Below are 18,412 nucleotides of genomic sequence, written 5' to 3' on the forward strand. Positions count from 1 at the left end.
AATTTTCTGTGGCTCCCTCATGTTTACAGAATAAAATTCCTTGCCCCCAGGCTGGAGTTCTTGTCAGGAACAATCTTGTGTCTCGAACCTTCAGCCACACGCCCGGTGTCATACTCGGATAGACCACCTAGCAACACCTGACCTGGGCTTCCTTCCTCTATGTGTTGAAGTCCTGTGCCTTCTTCACAGCTCAGCATAGACTCAGCGTCTTCCAGAGACTCTTTGCCTGAGCTCAGAACGTTGGATGGCGCTGCCCTCATTGTGGGCACCCAAGCATGGCTTTCTAGTCATTTCCTACCACCCTGGGGTGAAACCTATCAAGTGGCAGGGTGCCCCTTCTTTGCTGCCTACTTTAGTTGTCAACTGTCATCTTTATTTTAAGCCTTACTGTGGTTTCAGGTAGATTTGATTTAGGTTCTTTCTGCTAAAAATGACATAAATCAATGTTAGCCATTTCCTCTAACAGTTTGAACACCGTTGTGTCTATAATTTCTCTGATTTTCCAACTGAATTCAACTCAGTTACTGTTACCTGAGGGCCTACTTGTATGTTAGGCACTGTGCCACTCTCACCCAGACACAACTAATAACATGAATGCCCGGCCCCTGTCCTTACAGGACAGCCAGGTCACCTTGGAGACAGATAGGTTTTCAGATGAAGAGAGTGACAGGTAGATGATGTCATAGCAGAGAGCATAGTAAGGACAGTAGGGGAGACTCACGGGATTCTAATGTTGAAGGTGAAGGTGGAATCCAGGAAACATGCCCATTCTCATTCCCCTTAAGCATTCCATATCCATCTAGTAAATGAAGCAGCTTTGGCCTGGTCCCGGCAACCTTCCATAAGTTCAAGCCCAGGTCTTTATTCAGCCCAGTGTAGGATTTTTGTATATCACCATGCAACTAAAGTCTGTGGTGACTAAAGCAAACATTCCCTTTTACCTAAAACATAGTGTTTTAGGAGCTTTCTATGAAGCTAAAGTGTGAGTCTGTGTGATATTTGACCCCCATACTCTGCCATGTGGACCCCAGAAAGGGAGGAATCCCAAGGCTGTGTTCTTCCATGGCAACCCTGACAAACCCCAGCTGCTTCTCCTCAGAGATGCTACAACACTCTCGCTTCTAATTTACTTAAAAATAACAGATAATTAATTAAAATGCTCTCTGAGGCTCAGCTTTTAACTTTAGCAGTTAAGCTCCATGAAAATCACATTTCCCAGAAGCCTCTGGGATACAGCTTCTCTGGCTTCTGACTTAGCATGGCTAAGTTGTTGGGATGGCCTCTCTTCTCAGCCTTCTCATTTAAGATACGTGAATAGGAAATGTCTCTGCTCGCCTCAGGAGGATGCTGACTAAAAGTCTGTGTCTTTTCAAGGCTCTCTTTCCCACAGGGGAAGAGATGACTGCCTTCCCTAAGTGGTGAGCTTGTGAGGAGGTCAAGCTATGGGGCCCAGACACAAGTCTCCTCCCCTAATCCACTCCCCAGTGGCATAGACTACCTAAGAGGTTTACTCTTTTTTCTTTCTTTTTCTGGCCTGCTGGTATGACTCGGCAATTCTGGATGATACCTGCTCTGTAGATCCAAATGTTCCTTCAGACAAATCATTCTAAAATGGAAGCATTTGGAGAGGTGTTAGCGAGGCTGGCTGCAGCCAGGGTCTAGCTGCCATTGCCCACTGTCATATAAGCCTTTTCAATAATAAACATATATAGTGCTGCCAGCCCCCAGCCCATCCCAAATGAGGGGTGTCTCCTCTTGTTACAGCTTGAAGTTAGGTAGGGATAATGGAGAGAGTGAATATACCATCCCCCAGAGCCCCGAGAGGAAAGTAGAGCAAGGAAGCTTGCTAGGTAGAGACCCATTTTCAGCTAGCATGGTTGAGGGAGGGGAGCCCTCTGGGTGCTGAGGCACTCTGGGCTTTCATGGGTTCTCCTCTGGAAACCCATTTCTACTGCCCACTGGATTTAGTTCCTGGCCTGTTGAGAAGCTACAGTGAAAGTTTTACTGTCCTGCCTTCAATTCATTTTCTTTCTTAACCTCTATACCTTTCTCTTCCTGAAAATCCTGCTTCCTCCCAGTGGGAGTCATCTTTCCACCTGACATGGGCAGTGAGAGAAGTTAAGGGCACTTGTGACAGGCCCCTTAGCTCTGTGAAGAAGCCAGTAAAGATGCTTTATTCATTAGACTCCATGTCTAAAGAGCTCCCTGAACCTCTTCAGGTCACATGTGATAAAGAGTGGGCCTATTCTCCTGCTCTCACCAGTTAGTTGACAAATTCTATTTAATTATCACTGGGGATGTGGACAATTAGGAGAACATTGACTGCACCCCATCTGAACAGGCAGGGCACATGAAGATGGAGTGGCTGTGGTGAGAGACAGGATAGCAAATGGCTAGAGCATGGGTTTGGATCCTAGCCCTGCTGCCTTTAGCTATGTAACCTCTCTGTGCTTAAGTTTCCTCATCTAACTCGCATAAAGTTTCCTGGAAAATTTAAAAGGCTAAAATTTCTAAAATACACAAAATAATGCTTATCAAATACGTATGTGTATATATGTATCTATACAAATACACATATGTAAACATTTTATCCATAAGTAGCTATATTTATATTTAGTAACTAACAGTGAAGATGTGGGGAAAAGTCACTTGAGTATAAATTTCCTTTCAAAGAAAGGCCAAGGCCAACTTGAATGTACTGGGCAGATGGAAACATAAACCAAAGCAGGTGGCAGGCTTGGCTGCTCTGGCTACCACTCCAGACTCTTCCTGTACTAATTAACATGGCATTGGCTTGGATCAGATAGGACAAAAGCCAGAGAGATTCCTTTCAGGAGCCAATTTCTTCCAGACACTTAAACAGCTGGGCTCTATCCCTCCATGTTTCAAATCAAGGCAATTCGGAGCTAAGCCTCATGTGTACATTGATGTCAAATAATGACAATCTACCAACTGTGTCCATCATCCCTTCTGGGCATGTCAGGGGGTGAGATGAAGGGTCATCTCTCCAGGAAGTTCAGATGGAATCTGTGATAGCCAGTCCTATGGCAAGTCAGAGAATAGACCCTTCCTTACCCCAGTGCCTGGAGTTGTAGGATCGGTTATGTAGAAAAGCCCTTAATATCTGGTCCTACCCCTGTACTTGAGGGTATCAGAGCCCAGAGAGGTGAGGTGACTGTCTAATTTTATGGGAAGGGATGAAGCCAGCACACAGGTTTCCTGACTCTTAGTGGAGAACTCACCCCACTAAACCACACACTCCTACATGGGGCGGCTCTCCTCTCAGGAAGCTGGTACAGGTTGACCCAGCATACTCCTGGACCAGGAGAGCCATGTGACTTCCAAACATGACTTTACATGCAGTGACACAGCTGCATACCCTTGGCTTCATGCCAGCACCAACCCCCCCGGGTACAATGTGGCTTTCTCTGCAAAAGTCTTGATGATACTTAAGATGAAGGGGCAAGCAGGAGGTTACAGTGCCATGAGAGGTCTGTGGGAAGCTGTCATTTCAAGCATTGTTCCCCTTAAGAAACTCAGTCAGGTTTGCCTTCTGCCTCAAGATTCCCAGTCAGCTTCGTGGACCGCTGTCAGCAGGATGAGGAGAAAAGAGAAGCAGGCAGGAAGATGGCATGCTCTAAGCGGCTGTCCTCGTGGAAGCTCACAAATCACAGTTTGAGACTGTTCCTTTCTGCACAGCTGTGGCTGCTACTCTGCTCAGTTGAGAAGCCAGTTGGATCCCACTAATTCTCAGCTCTAAACCAAGGCCCAGATGGATAAGAAGCTGCAAAGATTCACATGGAAAAATATGTGGTGCTACACTCTTAACTCGTTTCCTTTCCAGAATGCTTCTCCTCCCTCTGTGTGAATGCTCATACCAGCTCTTCCTTCACAATGCATGACGTGTCCAAGGTCAGGTGGGCAAAGCAGACTGGGCTGGTGATTGTTTCACCATAGGTGAAACATACTTGTGTTTGCAGATGAGTATGGAAGAAGAAAATAGAATGGATAGTTCTCAGCTCTTTCTGCAGCAAAATAGTTTGAGGCTGAATGCTTGAGAACTTCAGATTAAATAACTTAATTCAACATAGAATTTCTTTATGAATATAAAATTAATTCATTTTATGTATTAATGTGTTATTATCTACATAGTGTGGATATATTAATATATTCATTGCATATATACTTGCATGGATACATATGTGTACCCATTGTGTATAATCTCAAGTAATACAAAAATCATAGTACCTGAGGTAGGCTTCAATAACTATTCCTGAATTCATCACTGAGACCACAGAATGGCTTCCTCATGAGAAAGAGCAGTGATGGTACTTTAACCAAATGTAAAAAAGGAGAATGTGCCATGTAGATTAGAGATTATGAAATTTGGCTCTTGATATCATTTAATAAATAAGTATAGGTAATCATTAAGGCTACCTCAGTATTCCAGAAGAACTACAGGGTCAGGTCTGTGGCAGCATTTCTACAAGCCCCACTCTGTAGTGAGAATTTTGTAATTTTGATTTCTTTAAAAACACAGAAATGGGGCTGGAGAGACGGCTCAGCAGTTAAGAGCACTGTCTGTTCTTCCAAAGGTCATGAGTTCAATGCCCGGCAACCACATGGTGGCTCACAACCATCTATAATGTGAACGGATTCCCTCTTCTGGCAGATGTAAAGGCAGATAGAACACTCATATACATAAAGTAAATAAATCTTTAAAAACAACCCACAGAAATGTTATGGGAATGTGTTTTTTGTTTTAATGCCAGGTGTGGAGATGGAGGACTGCTTCATGGCAGCTGACTATGATTTGCCTCGTGCGCTAGCAGGGGCATGGTTTTGCCAGCTGCAGATTGTTTCCAAAAGTATGTGACTTTTGGAATGCTGGGAACATTTCAGAGGACATGTAAATGCTAGGGCTTTGAGAGGCAGGGTGGCTGTTAGTGGCTGGTTGGTAAATGGTTGCTGTTTGTCAAGTAAGGCACGTGCGAAGAAACGAGAAGAAGAAATTGGTATCCTGACAGAGAAGAACAGAATAGAAGAATTAGTCTAATGATAACTTCACTGCCTTTCCCCTCTGTCTTTTTTTTTCTCTCTCCTATCTAGCGTTAGGGAGTTAATAAGGATGGAGAAAAGTGGAAGAGAGAAAAAAGGAACCCACAAAATAGGAAGAGTCCAGTTTTGCCATCTTGCATGCTTATTCCAACGCTCTTTGTAATCCGGAAAACCTTTAAGCAGCAAGAACAGCAGAAGCATGCTAAATTTGGCACATACAGTGTAAGCCACTTTCTACTTAAAACTTCATGGGTCTTGAGGACCTGGCTTGGTCTATAAAATGCCTGCTGCCTACCACCATGAGGACCTGAGTTTGGATCCCCACCAACCACATAAACACCTGATGTGGCATCTTTGATCACAATGCCTGGGGAGCAGACAGGTAGATATCTGGAGCTCCTTGGCCAGCCAGTCTAGCCAATCTGCAAGCTCTAGGTTCAGTGAGACTCTGGCTCAGAAACCAAGATGAAATGTGGTTGAGAAATATACCCTACATCGACCTCTGCCTTCCACATCTATGTAAACACACACACACACACACACACACACACACACACACACACACACACACTGATGTGAACATAGAATTCTGGCAGAAGCCTGTTTAGTAGTAGAACCAAGGTGCAGAACAGTCAGGATACTCTTGTAGGGAAGATGCCTATATTAGAGTATCTGAAACCTTTGGCCATGGATACCACAGTGGGGAGGGTAGGAGCATGTAGCAGGGGAACTGAGACATCTAGCCAAGTAGTATATAAATCCCTAAATTCGTTTTCACTTTCCTCTCAAGTCAATTTATAATTAAGAAAAATGAGCTCAATGTAAGATTTTGAAAAAGGTCCCTGAATCAAACTGTGTAACTCTTCTCAGTGTTTATCTTCTTTTGTATTCCTGATAAAACCCACTGGCAAGGCAGACTTCTTCATAGACCCAGTGTTGTCTGTCACATGACCCTACATGACATGGTGACCTCTGGGAGTTCAAAGACAAATTCATTTCCAAGAAAAGTCTGTGAAATTTGGGATGTCTGGTTTGGAAAATACGCACAGAATAAAGCATCCTGAGTATCTTTTCCCTGGTTTCTGTTGAGCACAGGGGCTCTGGGCTGGCATTTACCCTGGGCTGAGCCATGGGAGAATGAACTTGCTGACGGAGATGGAAACAGCAGCTACACTTCTTGCCTGTCCTTAAGAACCATTTTTCTTCCACCTCACTTAAAGCTTTCCATTTCTAATATTATACCTTACATACAGAAAGCAATTTTAACTTCTCTAAGCTTTTTCATATGTATTATTATCGCTCTTCAAAATAATCCTGTAGAGAAGGTATTATTCTGATGCTGAATTTCTGAAAAACTAAAAATGCTTCCTGAAACCCAAGGTACCAATTGAATCACAAGTAGAAATAGTTCATGCAGGGGTGTGTGAGTTCTCACGTGTACAACACACAGACACACACACACACACACACACACACAGAGAGAGAGAGAGAGAAAGACAGAGAGAGAACCAGGGACTTGGTAGATCAGGTATGTGTCTATTTTATTTTACTCTTAAGTTTCAAGGTCTATATGAAATATATAAATATACAAAAATATAGACATATATGAAATGAAAATCCCATAGGTTGAAATCCTCTGTGTGCAGCCCAGAAGGACACACTTCCTCCACCACCACTTGGTCCTTGAGAAGATTAAACCAGCTGGACACAAACTCAACACAGAAGCAGTTTCTAGAATTGGCTTTTGAGTTGCCTGTTTGAGATAGTAGAAGCTTTAGGGGTTCAGAAGAGCTGTGGATTATCTTGTGCAGGGTACACTGGAGGAAAAGCCCCTTCAGATGTTCAGTATGTGGGCCGGACCTTAAAGGATAACTTCAAGGACTCCTCGGTAACTGGGTAGCAGATAAAAAGGTCTGGATTGGGACAATGACACTTTGACCTTGGTCATTTCTCATTGTAAGGAAATGCTTCGGCCATCTCTCTACGTTTGCTCAGCCCATTAGATGTTTGTACAAATTGTTAAAGGCTCTGGCTTTCGTGTAAATGCCACCAGGGCCAGTGATTTTGTAATGCCAGCTATGCACGTGGAGCAGGAATGAGCACAGACAACACAAGTGAGAGAGATTACATGGACAAGGAACCTCCTCATCCCAAGCAGCTGTTATTTTACATGGGTCCATTTTAATGTCTGTTCAGGCTATGGACTGGCCTCCAAGTCTAAAAACATACAAGTGTGTTTGTGTGTCTATGTGTGTGTGTGTCCAGGAACACATGTATGCATATGTGTGGACATTTGAGGAGCATCTCAGATGGTATTCTCTAGAGCACTTTTACCACCCTTGAGACCTCTCATTATCCCAGAGATCACCAACTAAGCTAGACTGGGAGACACCGAGCTCCAGGGGTCCTCCTGTTTGTGCCTCCCCCGTGCCTGAATCACAAGCTTGTGCCACCAGGCCCAATGTTAACGTAAATTCTGGGGGCTGAACTGAAATCCTTAAGCTCACAAGACAAAAGCTTTGCCAGCTGAGTCATCTGCCCCACCCTGACAGTCTTGTTTTACTACATTGTTTTACATATTAAAATGTAATTCTATTAAACCAATTATTGTCTATTTACCTGCTGTATCAGTTTGCTAGGAACAGTGTAACGACAACAACAAAAAAAGCACAGGTGGAGTGGGTTTTACAATAAAAATTTATGTTCATTGTTCTAGAGTCTGAAAGTTTAAGATCAGGAGACAGCAGTGTGAACTGTTGTTGTACTGTGTGAATGACCTCGAGGGGAAGTCAATACCTGTTCGCTACAAACAGGATCTCTTTTGCCTCCTTAAAAAAAATAGTTCTTTGAGAATTTCATCCAATGAGTTTTGACATATTCATTCCATCTTCCAACTTCTCCTGGAGACACCCAGCCTCCTTACCTACCCAACTTTATGTACTCTTTTATTTTCATCTATCAAGTCCAATTTTTGTGTTGCCCGTGTCTTCATGGACATGTGGCTTTCTGCTGGAACGCAGTGGCAGACCCACCAGGGGCCACACTCTTAGAAAAAATGGACTCTCTTAAGCTCCTCATTTAGGGGTAGGACTTGATGTCCACTTGCCTTTGCCATGATGGTGTTTGTTCTGGCTTGAACATGTTTGGATCCTGTGCATGCTGTCATGAGCTCTGTGAGTTCATATGTGCAGCTGTCCTGTTGTATCCAGAGGACACTGTTTTTCTTGTCTCCACAGTCTCCAGCTCTTACTGTCTCTCTTTCCCCTCTTCCACAGTGATCCCTGAGCCTTGAGAGGAGGGGATTAATATAGATACTCTACCTAAGGCCTAGCATTCTGCATTTTTTTCCTCTGCCCCTTGGATGCTTGTGGGGGCTCTGTGGTAATTGCCATCTACTGGAAATAGAAGCTCCTATGATGGGGGTTGAGAGATGTACTAATGTTGGGAATGACAACAGGTCATGAGGAGTCAGTTTACAACTGTGTTCATTTAGCAGAATAACAGTAGGTTCTCCCTTAGGGCAGAACCTATCTAGGTATACATTCTTGGCCCAACAATAGTACCAGGTACTGGTTTCATCATGTGGGGACTTAAATCCAATCAGAAGCTGGTTGGTTACTCCTATGATGTTTGAGCCACTAATTGCGTCAGTGGGGGCAGGCAAGTCATACAAACAAAATACTTTTCAAACATTTTGTCCCACTGTTTGTTGTACCCACAGGTGTCTAACTTACAAATTTTAAAAAGGCTACCTGGGGTCTGGAGAAATGGATTAGCAGTTAAAAGTGCTCCATGCTCCTACAGATTACCCAGGTTTGGTTCCTCGCACCCATGTAACAGCTCACTTATAACTCCAATTCCAGAAAGTCTGATTCCCAATTTGGGCTCTGCCAGTGCCAGGCACACATGGTATATATGTGTATACATGCAGGAAAAAAACCATTTCTAGACCTAAAATAAAAAATTTAAAATAAATGTCCAACTCTATTCTCTCTAGAATTGATGCCAACCTGCTAATAACCTAGTCATTATAGTTGCTTGACTTGGAATGCTGTGTTACTGCAGCATAAACATGATCGGGTATAGAACAGCCTTGTAATATAAAAATATAGCCTCTGGAATAAAAGGAGAAATCCCTTCTGTCCTGGCTGTTTCTGGATTCTGCTCCTGGCAGTGTCTCAGCCACGAAGACTTTTACAGCTTGCAGAAAGAGGCAACGAAGAGCCCATCTCTCGCAACATGCTCACTTCCCAAACACATCCAACATCTCTTGCCTCATCCCAGCAAGTCCCAACGGCACCTTTGATGTAAAACCCTGTGACCTGCCTGTTGATGGCCGATGATGCAATGCTGTATAACTCAACCATAATTGATATTCCTTGCAGGTCTGAACATAGCTATAAAGTGTTCTCGAGAGCTGAATGCTGCCGGGGCATTTAATCTAAGCAAAGGAAGGATTTAGTGTACATCAGCTTCCCGGGATGAATGCTCTGTGCTGGGGAGGGATTTTTTTTTTTCTCCCTGTGTGCTGATTTGCATCTCTGAAGTTTTAAAGATCAAATGAGGACTGAGGGGTGATCTTAGAGAAGAGGCTCTCAGGCACCCCCACATGCATTCTGCAGCAACCTAAGGGCTTCCAGTCAGAACAGACACCCTCTCACCACACAGCAACAAGGGAACAGGGCAGGGCTGGGGACACAAAGACGTCATCCCTCATTCCTGGGAGCAGAAAAATGTCACACAGATGGATCTTTCGCTCTAGAAAGCTGGAGGAATTGTGTGCCAGTGAGGTTTTGAGCACATCTTGGTCACACACAAAAAAATAGATATTTGGGAAAATGCCTATGCACACAATATGTAACTGATCTGGATTCTTGTAGGAGCCCTCGCATGGGCCTTGGTTTCCTAGGAGATGGCTTCTTGAATTAGTAAGAGCATTCCTGCTGCCTAGCCTGAGGCCTAAATTTTTATGTGACTTCTCCACAGGCCCATTGCTGTGGCATTAACGGGTATGGAAACATGTGCTCCTCTTCCCCTTGCTTCGTAGGCTAACACAGCAACAAACAGAGGGGCGACACAATCTCGTTGGCCTCATGCACTTACAATTAGTGTTCAAAAGTGGCCTGAATGTGGAGTTCGTGCTATGGCTGTGCACACCAGCTTAAAAATTACCATAGCATGGTCATTAACCTCTAAGGCGGTGCTCAAAGTATTATTGGGCTGCTGGCTAGGTGTTCCCTGGAAACATTGCAGGGCGACCCAAGCATTAGCTGTTCCCAAACAACACTGTCCTAGCCTGGCGTTTCTTAACATTGGCAACACATTCCACAGATCTGTATTTCTGTGTTTTCTTGAGCGAGGCATGATATTCAACCTGACTTATAAGTGCCTCCAGGAGTCCGTCACCATGGTCTGCCTCTTGTCCCTAGAGGAGACAGCACTATCCTGAAAAATCCAGTAGAAAGGATGGTCAGTCAGTCTTCTCAGGGTTTCCAAATATTAGTACTGAGGATCTCACCTTCCAGACATTCCCTCCCATAACTCCCAGCTCATCTGGATGCTTGGCTACCCTAGAAGTGAAGTAATGTCTTGAAGGAGCAAAAGAAACCAGAGACTTGAGCAGATATTGGTTTGTGAGTGTCTTAGTCCATTTTTGTTGTTGTTGTGGTTGTTGTTTTAGCAGAATATGGTCCTATGTGGTAGTAGTTAATGATAATTGTTGGCTTGGTGGGATTTTGAGGCTGGGTGAGATGTGGAGGCATCATGGAAACAAACCTCTGGAATGCCTATGTCAAAGTTCCTGAACTGGGTTAACTGTAGTGGGAAGCCACACTCAACTGTTGGCAGCATTCATCTATGAACTGGGGCCCTTTACTCAGTAAAAGAAAGCAAGATGAACACCAGCTTATCTCTCCCCTTTCCCTCCTCTCCCCCTTCCCCCCTCTTCTTCTTCTTGACTAAGAACATAGTATGACCATATTCTTAGACTCCTTTCACCATGCCTACCCTGCCATGATGAACTGGATGTCCAAACTATAGTCCCAAATAAACCCTTCCTTCTTTGGGTTATTTTTGCCAGATATTCTGTTGTAGCAATGATGAAAGTTAACTAATACAGCTTCATATTGATTTCACAGCCAGCAATAGGCCAGGTACATGACAGTGATACTAAAAGATTATAATGAAACTGAGAACCTCCTATCTCCTACTCTCATAGATTTTTGTGGTATTCTTGCAGTTACTACTTCAAAATGATGCATTTCTCAGGTTGTATGTACACTGCAAAGTGACATATAACTGCCTTAGACTGTGTGTTTATTGGCTTATGGTTCTGGAGGCTGCCTAGTCCAAGACCATGACAGCAGCTTTTGGTGAGAGCCATTTTGCAGCATCACAGCAGTTGGAAGGACATTGTGTGGCCAGAGCAAAGGTACTTACCCAAATCTCTTTTCCTCTTCTTTTAAAAATAGTTTTGAACATTTTATATTTATGTGTACAGGTGTTTTGCCTGCCATGTATATCTGGGCACTTAGTATATGCAGTTCCCACAGAAGCCAGAAGAGGGCATCAGATCCTTTGGGACTAGAGTTACAAAAGGTTCTGAGGGGGCATGTGTATGCTGGGAATCAAGTGCCAGTCCTGAAAGAGTAATCAGGCTCTCTTGGCTGCTGAGCCATCTCTCCAGCCTCTTCTTGTCATAAGGACGCCACTCATCTGATTCTAATTACTTTTCCTGCAGCTCCTGCGTTAAATACCACTTACATACGAATTTTGGGATTCAGTTTCCAACACTTGAGTTTTGGGTGAAAATATGCACATGGCAGCCTTGGAGAGAATGCCCAGAGAACACCCGTGACATGCCATGCTCCTGGGATGGGAGGGCTATGAAGGAAACTTTCATTCTGCTCAGTCATGTATTAGGGCAATTTCTGGCCAGAGCAGAACAGTTTTTGCTAGAGTGTGTAATGTAGTCCAAGAGGAAAAGCAAGTCTAAAGCAAGTGGAGGCAGAGACACACCAGGAAAACTGGAGGAAATAGCTGGGAAAGCACAAGGCCTTCTGGCCGCAGGGCAGCTTGGATGGCTAAACAGGGGGAGGCTGTCAGAAAGCCAAGAAGTTACAACTAGGGAGAGAGAACTATACTCTAGTATTTGGCAACCAGAGAGACCTTCATTGGAGACAGCAGTAATGTGAAGGAGGTGGAGGGGAAAGCTGCATTTGGAGTAAGGACAGGAGTTGGGAGTTTGGGCAGGAAGTAGCCTCCTGTCCTTTGCCCTTAATGGACTAAGGGGCATCAGTTAGAGCAACAATCTTAGAGCCCTGACATAGGTCGTCCTTCTTGCAGGCAGGTGTGGACAACGCTCAGAGATAGGAGCATGTAGGACAGGGTGGTAAGCTGCAAAGCGACATCAGATGTGGAAAAACCCGAGGTTGATGGCCATGAATGGACGTGGGAGCTCTGGGTGAGCCATCAAAGGTAGCACTCATCACACAGCCGGTCGCTGTTGTGAGCTGTGCTTCCTGCTCACAGGTGGGGTTTACAAATGAGGGCATCAGACAGTATAGCTCTGCGGGGTGGCACTGCCTGCATGCCAGCAGGCCTTGTTAGTGCAAACTCTCAGGCCATAGCTTCTTGGAATGGTACCATATCTGATTCTATCTGGACTCCTGAACTCTGAGCTTGGGCCAGCAAGAATCCTGGCACTAAGAGGCTAATTAGTTTTTATTTCTCATTCCTGCCAGCTGGGGCTCACCAGCTGGGGCTGGCTGCTTAGAGACTATGTTGAGAAGTCCAAGGCTTCTTGCAGGGCCAGCGGGCAGGAGAGTTGGGACTGTGAACCATTTTCAGCCAAAGGTATGGGCTTGTCATTAATAGAGCAGCCACTGGGCTTTGCTGTCCAAAAGATGGCCCACCTAAAGCATTCCATGGTCTTCAAATGGCATAAGTCATAGGAATGCTTTCTCCCAGTGAAATTTCTCATGGAAACAGATCAAAGTAGAACGGTTCTTCTCAAACAGAGGAACAGATGGGAGTCTCTCGTGCTCCTTCCCTCTTTCCTAGTGGCAGTTCTAAAACATCTACACATGAAACTATTTGAAAACCCCTGGGGCAGGTGTTACTTTACAGGAAACTGGGAAGAGCTCTCTGAGGATGACATTTGAATTGAGGACCAGAACAAGTGCACAGGCCCAGCTGTGGAGCATGCTTCTCTAGTTGACAATCACAGGGCACTCTCTGGCATAGCTACAGTGTAAGGCTGTGTGGTCAGGGTAAAACATTTGCTGTGATAGGTGAACAGTATCCACTCAGGATTCTCCTTACAAATAAGATGAGAAGTTTCAATTGCACTGCGAGAAGCTATTGAAGGTTTTTAACAGGAGAGAATCATAATTTGGCACGAGTTGTAAATTGCTATTGGCTCTCAGATGGGGAAGAAGTAAAAGTCAAAACGCCAGTGATCTATTCTGGGAACCAGGCTTGGGTGGTAACACAGGATACCTTACAACTGAGAGGTGGAACAGGTGGAGCTGCTCTGTATCAGGCACAGAGGCCCTGGGACCAGGGTTCCTGACCAGGCTTGGACCTTGCCTCCCCTGGGAAGCTCTCTTCATCCAGCACTACTGTCTATATTGAAGTTGCTCTAGCCACCCCCCTTGGGTGTTTACTATTCATTAGATACTGCTACACCAGGGAGGAAACTTATCGCCTCCTCTTCAGCTCTCTGACTTCTCAGATGAAAGACCAAAGGCCCAAAGCTGATGACAATAAACACATGTGCCTTAGTCCCCTGTTTGGTGGGTTTTTTTGTTTGTTTGTTTGTTTTGTTTTGTTTTTTGCTTTGCTTTGTTTTGTTTTGCCTTATTCTCAGTTTTTCATTTCTGCATCCCCACTACATCATAAATTGCTTTCTTCTGGTTTTTATTTTAGTTTTAATTAAAGATTCTTTAGAGCAGGGGTCATAACTTATCCCCCCTTTTTTTCTCATCAACATCCAGCACAGTGATTGTGTCAAACAAAAGTTAAACAAATGTTTGTTGACTGGCTGTTCTGGTTCTATGAAGCCCACTGCACAGGAACTATGCCCACTCCACCCATCATGGCAAAGCCACTCCGTTTTCCAGACCCGATGTTGCTCACCAACCACTTGCACCTATCACTGTCCAAAGCTGGCCCTTCTGAACTAGCCAGGTGACACTTGAAGTCACCAGGTATTATCAGTACAGACAGAGGAAGCTCTGCTCCAAAGGGAAGGATGACTTGAGGGTAGGGGTTCTGTCATGTAACTGTTTCACTATAACCACGACTGTTATGGGTTGCCACTGAAATACCAACTGCCTTTCTTGACCGCCTGCTTGCCTCTCACTGAGTGCTCACAGGGAGTGGAATGACAGAGTCTATTGGCACAGCATCGGAGGCTGAGGTCTGATAGAGTGAACTTAAATAAGGACTCATTTCTAAAGCCTCCCTTCAAAGGTGAAGGGTGCTTTCTACCCCTGTGTGGATCTTGTCTCCCAAAGTCTCTCCAATTGTTTAGAATAAAATATAAGCTGTAACCTGAGATTGTAGCCTGACTTCCCCATCTATGTGCTAGGTGACATTAAGCATACGGCATACCCTCTTGGGCCCTCAATACGCCAAGCACATGACATAACTTCCGGCACGTGGCACTTTTAAAAACAGAAATTCTTTGACAATTTCATACAATGTAATTTGGTTATATTCACTTCCACTTCTTCCCATAATTCCTCCCATGACCACCCCCTCATCTTCTCACCCACTCCCAACTTTGTGTGTGCTTACCTGTTTACTTCTGCTGTCTTCTTCCCAACTTCCTCCTCACTCACTCAAAAACACCAATTCTAATTTGCATTCATGGATTGAAGTTATCAGCTGGAGCATGCACAATTTACAAGGGGGCCACACCCTTAAAGAAATCAGACTCTCTCTCCCTTCCCCAGCAGCCATCAACTGTCAATAGCTCTACAGTCATGAGTGGTGGGCTGCAAGGCCCTCCTCCTCTCTTGCTGGAATGTCTTATGAGTGGTGGGCTGCAAGGCCCTCCTCCTCTCTTGCTGGGTTGATCTTATGCAGGCAACCACAGCTGCTGTCAGTTTATGAGTATTGTCATGCCCAGAAGGCCCTTCTGCTCCTGTCCTCTCTGAATTCTGGCTCAAAGAATCTCTCCACCCATCTTCCACAGTGAGATCACATGACATAAATGTCTCTTTTGTGGTAGAGCACCCCACTGATACTCTCCACTTCGATTAGTCACAGCACCTCTTAATTCTTAAGTTTGACTGCAGCTATGAAGGCCATTTAAATAGTTGCAGACTTCAGAACTTCATCGCCTTTTCTGCATTTCTTACTTTGTTCTCCAGAAATCTTCTGGAAGACATAGGCATGATAATAAAGAAACCCAGGAGGTAGAAAGGAAGATTTTTCAAAGTGAATAGAAATTTTAGAACACTCCCTCTCATTTCCTCCCCCGGGGAGAAAGCTTCCCTCTTCTGTTTCTTCCTTTGACCCAGCTGGATCTGCTTCTTTGGGTCACATAAGGCTTACGTGAAAGCAGATACTGAAAAAGCTCTGGAATACCAGATATGGGGTTGGTTCAGAGTGGGTCTATTATACTAACACAGTTTACCCGGTTTCAACTCTTCTAATGGTCTTCTAGTTGAAAGTTAAATTGAGAAATATAACTCATGTGTTTGTTATATGTGTGTTTGCATGTATATGGTGAAGAATATGTTTTACAGGGAATCCTAATATCAAATAGGTTTGTTAATTTTCTCTTTGAAGCATTTTGGATAAGTGAACTGATGCCTATGTGGATAGTGAGGCTCAGAAGGAATATGTGTGGGTCCCAATGTTTTGACTCCACCACCACCCATATTATAAAGGAATATCTCAGAGGGCTAGCTTTTCATGGAACATTTTTCAGAAATACTTATAGAAAATGGAAAAGATTTTCAGGAGTCAGGCAACTGAGAATACAAACTCAGAAGGCTCTTTGCTTCTCAGTGGGCGATTAGATTAGAGAAAGAGTACTTAAATTTGTATAAGATGTTATGTGTATATAAAGTAAGTAGATGTTTTAATTGCTAAAGAATTGCCAGGTGGGATGCTTTGTGTCTCCAGTGAAAGAACATATTTTTTAAAACTTTATAAAAATGAATTAAATATTCTGTGTTCATTCTACCCTATATAAATCTCTAATGAGATACTCATTTGGGACATTTTATCAAAGAAGAGATTTCCTGAGTTTGTCCAAGATGGGTAATAATTGGAGAATACAGAAGCAATGAGCCTTTAGGAGTGTCTTTCTCCCATGCACTTCTCTTGGTGGTGACCTTGCTGACAGCTTACTCTTCCCTAAATCTCTCCCACTTAAGAAATTGTGAAATGCAATCCTAACTTCTCTTTTCTCTTCCTCCCCTTTTCCTTTTCCTTCTCCATTTCCCTGCCCTGTGTTTTCCTTCCTTGCTCTCCAGGAACCTTCTGCATCATTTCACTGTGTACCTGTGTGGCTGGGATCAACTTTGAGCTATCACGTTACCCACGCTACCTATATGGACTACCGGATGACATCAGCCATGGCTATGGATGGTCCATGTTCTGTGCATGGGGGGGCCTGGGCCTCACACTAATCTCGGGATTCTTCTGTACCTTGGCCCCCTCTGTCCAACCTGTCCCGAGGACCAACTGCCCTAAATCCAGACCAGAGAATGGGACAGTGTGCTAAAATACAAACCCATACATATATATATATATAAATATATATATAATATACATATATAAAATGAAACTCAATCAAGATGATGCCAGTGCCAAGGTAGAGTTGAGTTGGCTCAGGCACCTGCATCTCACCAGACTTTGTGTTGCCTCGTGTCCAAGATGGGAGAAACGTCCCCATCCTGTGGCTCTCTCATCAGTTCTTGACTTTGGCTTCATGATTTCTTCAAGACAGAGTGAAAGCCACCAATCTCGGTAGCATCTCAATCCCTGTCACTCATAAGGATGTGGTGGTGAGCTGGAAGGGACAGAGGCAGTAGTCTGAAGTGACACAGATACAAAGAAGGAAGCGCCACACTGTGAGCCACCAAGAGAGGACACCACCACACCCCAGCCATCAAATCACAGGGAAACTCGGTCCCTTGAGTTCATAGAATGTAACCACATCTTCAAGGCCGTGTTCAGAACCACTTCTCTGCTCTTCCTGTTCTGAGCTCCTTCTCAGCCCACCAGTGATGAGGAAACAGACTGAGAAGGAAGTTTTCTCTTTGCAGTCAAACCTTTGGACAATGCTTTAGAGGTGGGAAAGGGAGAGAACATGCTGAGAGGCAAGATCTGCATCAACAAAAGGACATTCAGTGGATGCTCAGAAAACCCAGTCTTACCTTCCAGCTGCCTTACACCCAGTTAAACAAAAGGCCACCCTGTCCTCCCCTGCCTGTGTTCTCTGGGCAGATCGGAGCCTTTGAGCAATGCTGTGATGTGTGATGTGGTGTGTGTGTGTGTGTGTGCGTGCGCGTGTATTTGTGCGTGTGAATGCATGTGTGTGTGCATGCGCACACATGTGCACATAGGTGTTGGGTGGTTAACTTTTTATTTTCTATTCTTTGAATGGAAATATATTATTCTGTTGTCTCTCTCACACTGTTGTTGTTTTTGACCCATTACGGAGGCCCCAAGATCTGGGAATTATCTTGGGAGAGACAGGCCTTCATGGGTGCCAATGCAGCAGCTGCAGATTCCTAGAGAGAGAGAGACAAGAGTGAGTGTGAGTGTGTGTGTGTGTGTGTGTGTGCGCGTGTGTGTGCGTGTGCCCAGGCACGTGTGTATAGGCATGCACACGTGGTGGATATCTCATGAGTGTAGGGTTTTATTGTTTGTGTTACTTTTCTTTTTTTTTTTTTTTTTTTTTTTTTTTTTATAATTTTTGGTACAGCTGAAATTCCCAGAGGGCAAAACCAAGAACAAAACCACTGGGCCAGAGAACCCTGTGGTACTTCACAGTATGGTTCTGGAACTCCACAAGATTTAGTCCACTAATTTTGGAAGTTCAAGACACAGCCGGGCACAAAAGTCATAAGAGAAGAGGGGGAACATACAGTTCAGGAGAGAGAAGGAATATTGCCTCTGGTTGCTGATGTACAATTGTGTATACCAAACAAGACCTTCACCCCCCATTGTGGGGGCTGTCCTTTGTCACTGGACGTCTGCTTTTCTAGGGTCAAGCCCTGTACCGATGAAAGGAAATGGGTCCCATGCAGAGAGAGCACCTCCATGTCCCATGGGCTCAAGTTTGTATGATATCATGTAAATTAATGGAGAACTCTTGACTCTTTCCCTT

At 44.3% G+C, this 18,412-nt stretch overlaps 1 protein-coding gene across 1 annotated transcript in view; it reads left to right on the forward strand.

Annotated features, from left to right (window-relative positions):
- Nucleotides 1–16,801, forward strand: part of Tmem178b (transmembrane protein 178B) — a 369,185-nt gene extending 352,384 nt beyond the window's left edge. The window contains exon 4 of the mRNA XM_055602030.1: nucleotides 16,551–16,801. Coding sequence (XP_055458005.1) covers nucleotides 16,551–16,801 — 251 coding nt within the window. The remainder of the gene's footprint in view (nucleotides 1–16,550) is intronic.
- The last annotated feature ends 1,611 nt before the right edge of the window (nucleotides 16,802–18,412 follow it).

Source organism: Psammomys obesus, unplaced genomic scaffold, assembly GCF_907164565.1.
Source record: "Psammomys obesus unplaced genomic scaffold, mPsaObe1.curated_primary_1811, whole genome shotgun sequence".
NCBI lineage: Eukaryota > Metazoa > Chordata > Mammalia > Rodentia > Muridae > Psammomys > Psammomys obesus.